Raw genomic sequence first — 10,011 nt, forward strand, 5'->3', positions numbered from 1 at the left:
CTGTAAAGAAATCTGAGTTTAAGTTTCTCTACAAATTAACCATCTCATATCAAACCACTCTTTGATTATATCTTAACCTCTGAATCGTACAAAAATAAAATAATTTTTTATCTTTAAAAATAAAAATTCCCTTAATGTTGTAACGGGCGCCTTTGGAAGGCTATAAGGCACTGCTGATCAAACAAGCACCCCAAGTAGGCTAAGAAGGCTTCGCGTATCCGTGTATTCCTAACAAATATCCGTGTGTGCTCAGGTCAGGAGTGGGTGTGTGAAGGTGGCGCATAGGTTCCATTGGCATTTCAACTTGCCAATAATAATAAAGCAGTTTCCGCTTGCGTGTAACCAGTAACTAGAGCAGGTTCCTCTGCCTAACGTTACCTATGGTCGTACACCTGTCGGTGCATGTGTGCAGGAGTGAAGCAGGACCACCTTAGCTATAGTCATTGAGCAGATTCTGCTTGTCTGTAGTGATAAACCAGGGTCTGGTCGCCTCTGTTCCGTGTGCTGCTCTGAAGGGCAGCGCTGAAGAGAAGAGGCACGGAGCTGCACGCTAGGGCTGTCAAGCTTTTAATGTCAGCTTCTTCGGTATAGCCAGCTGCTCTTTTATTTATTTTCAGCCCCAGCAGAGCTGAACAATGAGGCTAAAAGTTGGATTTATACTTCGGAGTTTGCTGGTAATCGGTACGTTTTTGGGGCTGGTTTTGCTTTGGTCCTCTCTATCTCCAAAACCAGGCGACGACAACCCGTTTGCAAAACTGGTAAGCTAACGCTACATTAACTAACGCATGTATCGTTTCACAAATTCCGTTCGTAATGTTACACCATTTATTTAATTATCTCGTGTGGCCATTGCCATTTTGTCTGTTTGGTCAGTCAGACTAGGCATTTAGCATTAGCGTGCTACATGCTAAGCTAGCCAGTGTCGTTGTCATGGAGATAGCTAGCTCGTTAGCCTAGCCTTTAGAACGGCAAAGATGTGTTTTATCCAAAATGCGACTTACAGACGCAGTCACCAACATGCGTTTTATGTAATGTATCACATATATACGTACTATTATGGTAAAATCCAATAAACGGTACAGTTTGCTAGCCAGCCTATTCTTTCATTGACAAATGTGTTCTGTGGTCGTATAGCTGTACAACCAGGAAGAGCAAGGGCTATCATGCAAATGTACCAGCTTAAATGACCAAATGAACAGTTTCACTAACATCTGGCAGGCCTCTATTCTTATGATGGACAAGAAAGAGGAGGAGAAACTTAGTGAAGGAATTAAAAAGCTCTCAGATATCTACGCGACGTAGCAAGCCGGCCAGTCCATGATCTATGAATGAGTGTCATAGGTTAGTTGTGCGTGGTTCCGAATTTCAGAGCTAGAAGTTCAGGAGGGAGATAGCTAACTTACTGCAATGGACATGGCTTTAGTGCTAACGATACAGTATCATACGTGGCAGTTTTGACACCAGGACCAGGCAGTGGAGACATATAGGAGCTGGTTACCACCTCCTGCTTCCCGAGATAGTCATCTAAGAGCGTTTCAAGAACTGTCCAGTTGTAAAGACTTAAATGCTTAGTTGCTGTCAAGTTTTCTGTTATTTTCTGTTGAATGACGAAATGTAGGTGCACGTCCGTTAATTGGTTTACATAGTGTGTATATATACATTGTGAGATATTTCACAAAGTGAAATTCCCAGCAAAACTCCATAACATAAAGAAGTGATGTACAAATTTCATTTTCTGGTAAATTTTCCCCTCTACTTAAATGCTGATCAGCCAAGCTTTGCTTCTGTAGTTTTACACAGAATTTTTGGTATCATAGACTCCTGTTACTTTTTAGCTACATTAGCCTGGCAGCTCCAAGAACCATGAGCTTGGCCGATCCACTACAGATGTCTTGGGTGATCCAGTATGTTTGGGGTAAAGGGAAAAGTGTGCAATTTTTTTTTTTGGTGAACTGTCCTTTAAGCCCAATGTAAATATGGTTAAGTAAAGAACAGCTCTTCTCCTTCTTTTACTATAGTAGAGACTTTACTTCCATATAGGCCTTCCTCAGCATAAAGAGACAGTTTTTCATTCATTCATCGTATCATTATACTTTATGTTTTAGGAAGGAAGAGATGCACCAATTGCTGTGGCCAAACTTCGCAACGACGTAGCAGAACAGTTCAAGCCTGTTGTTCCCTGGCCTCATGTGGAAGGTGTTGAGGTGGACCTGGATTCCATCCGGCAGAGGAACGGTGGAGACAAGCTGAACCCGAAGTTCAGGAACCAGGACCAAAAGAACATCATTCAAAAGCAGTATGTCACTTTCAGACCCCAGAGTAATGTGTACTCGGACCCTGTGCTGCGAAGGGGGAGCCTGGGCAATTTTGAGCCCAAAGAGCCAGAACCACCAGGGGTTCCTGGAGGTCCAGGGGAGGGCAGCAAGCCTTTTGTGCTGGGAGCAGATTACAAGGATGCAGTCCAGGCCAGCATCAAGGAGTTTGGCTTCAACATGGTGGCCAGCGACATGATCTCACTAGACAGGACCATCAGTGATTTGCGTCATGAAGAGTGAGTATAACTGTGTGTGTTGGGGCTAAAGGATACTGAGGGGAAAAAAATTCAATTGCAAATTTCTGTTTTTGTGACAAAAATTGCAATATGTGTAAAACACCAGTATGGAATCAGAATTTGCCTGGGTGAACTGTTTTATTACTCTTGCACTGGAAAAGATACATTTTTAAAAGATTCTGAGTTAAGGCAGTAGTTCAGTGTTCTGGTAACTTGATATAACAGTTGCCATACTCATTAGGGCCAAGCTATATCTGCAGAGTGCCATTTGTATTGCTAAACATTGCAGTTGTGATATACAGTCCCATGCAAAAAATGAAAAAAATAAATTGAAACAGGCCAAAATATGCAAGAAAAATGATAATGGATTATACAGATGGTTTTAGCTTGGTCAGGGTCCAGATTTAAACTCCATAGAGAATATTGGTCTCACATTAAACACAAACTAGCTTAGCAACGTTAGCTAGTCGGTGCTGAGTGGAACAATATTGACTCTTATTTCTGTAAAAAATTGTCTGCAACTTTACCCACAATGCTTCAACATCTTAAAGAAATCAAAGGGAAAGGTTCTCCCATACTAAGTTACTTCATGTAATTGTTGACTTTTTGTTAATACCGCTAACAGCTTAATTTCTACACATTAAATCATACTGGTGAAACTAATGAACCTCTAATGGCATAGTTAAAGACTACTTTGCATTATTTTAACCCAAACCCTTTTATGTCAATCATGCAAATGCTTTAGTTAGGCCTAGCCTTGGTGCCAGTTCACTGTCACTGGCGAGTGTAACAGTTAAAAACACTTCCCACCAGTTTTAAAACCAGAATTGAACTTTTAAACATGTTACTACATTAAGACCACATTTATAGTCCATATTGCAGAAAACGTTTTAGAAATGTGGTTGTTGAACATGCTTCACTTTGTACCACAACAGAGCCCGCTGTGTACCATTGCAACAGGTGCATGTTATGCTTATCCAAAACAATGTTATGGTGTACCTTTTAGGACATTCTGAGACGACAGCGTCAGGTTTCAGACAAAACTGCTCATGTCTTGTCATGTCTCACCTCTCATAAAATTGGATATCAGGCAAAATTACCTTGGAGTAAAGGCATCAGGATAAGTTAAGCAGCAACAAACACCATGGCCATGGATGGTGAAGTTTATTGTTCATAGTTCTTTTTTTTCTTTCTTCTATTTGAGTCTAAATCAAGGATAGTAATGTACTACAACCATGTACTACAATGTACTGCAACCACTCTATTCAACTATGTTGTTCGATTTGACAAAGACTAAACATCAAGTAACACATTACCCTGAATAAGAGTATTCTGTTACTGGCACATGTCTAGCCTTTAATTCACCAAAACATCCATGAAACCTATCTGGAATGATCAGAGTGATCATAGCAAACAGCAAATAACCAGCAGTTTATTAGATTGTTGGTTTTCATTTTGCTGCCTTCTGTCTTGTCAGTGTTACAAGAACTAATAACACGATAACAATTAACATATATGTTGTGGAGCCTGTGTTTGTATTTGCTTGTCAGACTTCAAATTCAGGTAGCCCTTGTTTTTCAAACATGCCGCTGTCCACATCTGTCCGTACATATGTTAACACATCAGCTTTTGAGACATCTTTTGATCCCAAATGAAATCTGCTTGTAAGAGTCTTCAACCACTTCAAATATACCAGTCTTAGATGCGATAGACATCCCACTCTAATTGGGGCCCTACTGACTTGGCTTCCTGCTGTTACTGTAGGGTAGACCTGTGCTTCTGAAATGCTGAGATTCCACTTGGTGTGTTTTTTCTCTTTCTCTCCTCTGGTGCAATTCAAGATCGTTGCATTTGATGTGAAAGGGCAGTGTAGTTAGATTGCAGGGAGTGTAGTAATTTCGCAGGTCTGGCAAAAGACCACTGGAATGGCTCAGAACAACAACGACGACAACAACAACAATAATAATAATAACTATTATACACTACCTTTCATAGACAAAGGCCTGTTATTTTGAAGTAATCATAACAATAGAAAAGTATACTAAATATAAAATAGACATGAACATGAAAAAAAGGAAAGGTTTGGGCTTTTGGGCTTGAGTTCCTTCAGAGGGAAACATTTTGTGTATGCCTTACATGTGCCATTTGTTGGATTTGTAAAAATCCTTTACATGCTTTCATGTATAATCACGTTATGAGAAATTATTTTGATTCAAATTGAGCTCTAATACATCTAAATTCAGCAAACATTGTGAAGCACAGTTTTTAAAAGTAGCCCTTCTGTGTAGTTCTTTCTAAAATGGGACCCTAGTTTAGTTACAGAATTATTGGCAGCTAAGATATTTCAGTTTACTAACAGATGTGCCAGTCATTGTTTGATTTCCTGAAGTCAGCAACAATGGCGGGGGAACAAATTTAAAAGTTGTGTGGTTTGAGCAGCAAAATTATAATGATGCTGTTTTGAGTATATTTTGAATATTGTTAGCACCTTCACAACACAGAACTACAGTGTATCATAAAGAGAGAGCCTGATTAGTTCTGTTTAATTAGATTTAATGCAAAGTGAGATGTGAAATGTCAAATAAAAATGTGCTCTGGGGTGCACCAATTTCAATATAGATTGAAAAATCGAGTGTGAAAGAGTCTTTTCACAAGGGTCTATTTTTTCTTTTTGTATAAACTACTGTCAGTGATCAAAATGAGCCGTGTGGCCTCACTAGGGCCTCATTAGGGCCTATCAATTTTGGGAAATATCTAATGGTGTGTTTTCTTACTAGTTTTGCAATTGTGTTTTATATTGCGCTTATTTTATATAAATGAAATATGTGTGTTTGTGTGTGTGCATGTATGTATGTATTTATTCAGGCAAGAACACGAGCATGTCCTTTTTGTCTTGCTTGAGGCTTGAACACTTTACGAAGTTTCAAACATTGCCAGTTAGTTCTTGTAATCTCAGGGGCATGGGTGTTTGGTTGCTTTTGATTGGTTTAACTCATCGCAGGCAGCCAAGACAACTCTGTTAATGTAGACTTTAATTGAAGTTGCAGTTGGAAAATTGCACTAAAACATGGGCCATATGGCAAAACATATCACAGTACTCAGACATTTTCAAGGTCAATATTTTGACACAGAGGTACACAAAACAGCCATCAAACACTTTGAGCACAATGATTTTTATTCAACCTCTCACAATATGTAATGCACTAAAATTAGACAGGACTTATTGTCAGTTTCCTTTTGTTCAATATCTATGATATGCTCATAAAAGTACATTGTGTATATCACAATTATAAAATGTATCACAATAAAGATAAAATACTGTCATTTCCCACCTTAAATTTCACTTCAAGTGCAATCTAATGTGAAAATTATTCATCTTTCAGCCTTGCGCTGTATTGTAATGGAGTAAAGAGGGGTTTATTTTATGCACTCATTTCACTTAAATGAGTGGCCTTTATTAAGCAATTAACTGAAAACTGAACAATTCTGTTGAAGGGCTTTTATTTATCGGAGGCAAACTTTGTAGAAATAACCTACTTTTGACATCACTACAAATACCTTGGTGGAATTAGTGTGGGTGGTGCAAACTTTACAGATATGTTTAAAGATAAGGGAGAGATAGTTGTCTGCTTTTGTGGGCTGACTTTTTTTTTTTTTCCCCTCAAGCCATTATGCCTGTGTAGAGTATATAAGATTAAACAGTGATGCCACACCTGTTTTTCAAACAAGTGCCTTTCTGATGTGGCATAGTGCTATTTTACAAGTGTAACAAGTGTAAGTTCATTTTTCTTCTCCTCCCAGAGGCAGTCTGTCATATTCAGTGACTGGAGATAACAGTGAAGGCTAGTGAGAATTCGCACAGCACAGTAAGCAAAGCTTCACTGCTCAGACCTTGGCTTTTTATAAACTCTGTTCTGCATAATCACATCTCATATACAGCCATATCAGCCCAGTTACATAAATTGTGCTGATTTTATGTAATCTGGCCCTGTTATGGCTAGGAGAAAAGCTTCCCTGCCTCTCCCTTCTTGCTGACAGTGGAGCTTATCTGAGTGTCATTACTTTGGTAATGCTCTACATAAGGACTAGTGTGTCAGAAACTAGATTTAATCATTTTTTTTCTCTGCCTTTAGAGCCTTTAGGGCTATACTCATAGTCCGGGCCTACATTCTAAGGCTTGACTGATTTATCAGTTGCCTGTGCTTTATGTGGTATCGATGAAAATATTACCAGTAATTAAGTTATTTGTTTATTTATGTATTTATTTATTTTTTTTAACCTAGGATTTGAAATTGTAATTGCCGGATGATAGGACAAAATGCTATGAATGCAATAAGAGTCAAGCTGAATATTTGAAATATGACAGCAATGCAAGCTGATCTTCTAAATCCGAAACATCATGGTTAGTGTAAATTGTAATACAATGCAGATACAAGTAAAATACTTTAAAACCTAAACTTTGAAAAGAAATGCTACAAACTGCTGTTTTTTAGAAGAGAAGCAATAAAAAATAAGGAAAATAACAGTTAAAGGAAACAACAAATGCAAAGAATTACAGGTAGCTCCACCTTCCATGCTACAATATTGTCACTGTCTGAACAAAACCTTGTCTCCAAAATGACTGTACAAATGAAGGAAAATCTTTAAACTAATAATGAAAGTAAATGATGAAAATGGATATTTTTGTGCAACAGCAAAATCAATATTGTGATAAGACAGAAAATGTCTATATCAATCCCCTCTTTGTTTCATCAGGCACACCTTCAATATAGTTGTAGTTTGTACATTTACAGTTACTGACTGTAGTACTTCACATGCTGCCTCCTCTACCCCATTCATAAGTGGACAGGGACCACCATAGCACTCAAGCTGATCAGGTATGATCTGGGTGGTGGATCATTCTCAACACAGCAGTGACACTGATATGTTAGTGACAAGTGTGTTGCATTGGTACAGGAGTATCTCTTGGACACAACAACAGCATTTCTGAAGTCTATATTGCAGTTGGTATGCCTTCAAATACTTCAAATTCAGATAAGTGTGCAAATCTGAGATTACTGCAGAATTTTCCATTGCTGCTGACTTTCATCAAGCTGTTTGGAAGAAAATTCACATGCATATATAGTAGAGGTGAATACTTCTTCAGCTGAGCCTTCCACAGAGGTCAGCTCCAGCTCAAGTCCTCCACACCTGAACCAACATTCTTTTGTCTACAAAAGACTTGATTAGCTGGAACAGGTGTGTCGGAGTTGGGCTGGAATGTATCTGACTAAATGAGCAGGATTGGTGACAGTGCTGAGGGTTGTGCAGTGCACAATATGAGCAAGATACTTAGAATGTGGTCACAAAGCTCTGCATTTGATCATGTCCTTCACACGTTGGTAAAGCAGTAAGATGATGTGGTTAAAGCCCTGCATTTGCATTTTGCGAAATCATTTGCTTTTGTTGGATTACATGGACACTTTGATTCATCACCCTCAGAAACTGCTTTCCTTTCTGTAGTTTTGCTGTATTCCGCAAATTGTGTGCTATGTCTTATTTTCAAGTATCTAACCTGTTGTTCGTGGGTGTTGTATCCCCTCGTGAAACTCAGCATGAACGTATTCTCAGCAGTAATTATGAATAGATTTTTTTTTGGCACTCTGTCTCCACATTCCTCTGCTGCTGCTATTTAAATGCGTCTGCCCTGATCGTTACTGGACAGAAATTTGTTCAATTACCATATTTTTTTTTTTGTAGGCTTGTTTAATCTGAATTTTTGGTCAGAATTTTAGATACGCACCACAAAAATGATAACGTGCAAAGGTGTTTAAGGAATGGTTTAGCCAGTAGTAGGAGTAGTAGGAGGAGAGGTAGTAGTAGGAGTAGGAGTAGTTGTAGTAGTAGGAGTAGTAGTTGTTGTTTTCTTTCGATTATTTCCATTAGTTTTATTATTTCATGTTTTTTTATTTTTTCAAATTCGGAAGAAAAGCTTGTGTCTCCACAATGGTAACTTTACTGGAAAAGGAAAAAAAAAAAAAACTACTTTACTTTGAATGTAAGTCATTTTGGGTCATTGATTTTGGTCCATTCAACATGACATTTACACACAATGTAAAGGGCAACAGATATAAATTATGTCAAAAGCTGAAAAATGGAAAATGGAGATACAAGGTTTTCTTCCAACAGCACCGATACATACATGCCATGTTTCTGAAATGGAAAAAGTTTGTGTATATTTGTATTTATATACTTATTTCAGATGTTACACATATACACAATATATTTAGTTCAGACATTACACAAGAAGGCAGTCTTGTGCATTTTCTCTTTCAACCCCACTATTTGCTCAGAACCTCTAACATTAAATATAGAGACTGACCTGATTTTAGATTGCCCTGTAATCTGATTTGTTTATCAATGCAGACATTCCTGTCATTCTTCCTGTTCTGTCCTATGTGCACCTTTACCTACATCTAGTTGATGTATTGTTATGCTGTGCTGTGAGTAGCCTAGATTGAACAGTAAGATGCGTATGCATGTTTATGTTGTATACCCTTACCTAGCTAACACAAAACCCACAGCAGAAAACAAACTCATTCTGATGAAGAATTCTGAACCATGTCTGGACACTGGCCATGGCTTGAAACAAAGGGCACCTCTGTTGAAAGAGCCTTTTATTCATGTTGGAAGTGTGATTCTGATTGCGAGTGCCAAGGCTACCACAGGTAACTGCTATTAAAACTAAATCACAGCTAATCTGTTTCTTTCAGACACATTACCCTTTACCCTGAGTGCTAGAGAGTGTTAAAATGCATTGATCTGAAGTGATTCAACTTTAATTTAACATTTCTAAAATAAGATGGTGTACTGTTTTTATTGTCTGTACTGCAGTACTGTTTGTTGTGTGATACACATTTGTGTATTTGGATAACTTTTAAAATAATTCTGAAATGTGGCAAAATGAAATTCAAATTATAATAAAATTTTAGATGATAGAACTCATTGAATCATTTCCCATCATAATCATTTTGAGGTTCATGGAAAAACATTTATTTTACAGGCAGTGCTGTGCCTAATCTTTGCCTAGAGGTCTCAATTGATCCCGCTTTGCTCTTTCAGCCTTTTGTCTTGGATATTACAGACTTATTTGTTGTCAAGCTAATACATCAGGCTGTTTGTGTCAAATGTCCAAATGTTTTTTCAGTCTCACCAGAAGATGGCGCTGTCTGCAAAGCCTTTTAAGGTTAATTTCAGATTATTTTTGTCACATGCTGGAGCCTGATATGTAACCCAGTCTATGAATTTTGAGCTGTAGACTTATATGGCAATATGAGTAAGCTATTTTTATTTATTTACGTAGGCCTTTGCAAGCAAATTAAGCTCCAGGAAATGTGTAGGTGTTGTGCAAAACAGAAAAAAAATATGGTGTTTCTCATTTGTGATTTTTAATAACATAGATCTAGATTTCCTTCCTTCTT

General features: G+C 37.9%; 1 protein-coding gene across 2 annotated transcripts in view; it reads left to right on the top strand.

The window, feature by feature from the left end:
• Nucleotides 1-298: 298 nt before the first annotated feature.
• Nucleotides 299-10,011, top strand: part of galnt7 (UDP-N-acetyl-alpha-D-galactosamine: polypeptide N-acetylgalactosaminyltransferase 7) — a 27,852-nt gene continuing 18,139 nt past the window's right edge. The window contains exons 1-2 of one of the 2 annotated variants that reach the window (XM_017701460.2): nucleotides 299-758; nucleotides 2,106-2,551. In XM_017701460.2, the coding sequence (XP_017556949.1) occupies nucleotides 636-758; nucleotides 2,106-2,551 (569 nt within the window). In that variant the 5' untranslated portion in view covers nucleotides 299-635. The remainder of the gene's footprint in view (nucleotides 759-2,105; nucleotides 2,552-10,011) is intronic. The other variant, XM_017701461.2, reaches the window with a different exon arrangement.

The sequence above is a fragment of the Pygocentrus nattereri genome, chromosome 5 (assembly GCF_015220715.1).
Source record: "Pygocentrus nattereri isolate fPygNat1 chromosome 5, fPygNat1.pri, whole genome shotgun sequence".
In the NCBI taxonomy this organism is placed as follows: domain Eukaryota; kingdom Metazoa; phylum Chordata; class Actinopteri; order Characiformes; family Serrasalmidae; genus Pygocentrus; species Pygocentrus nattereri.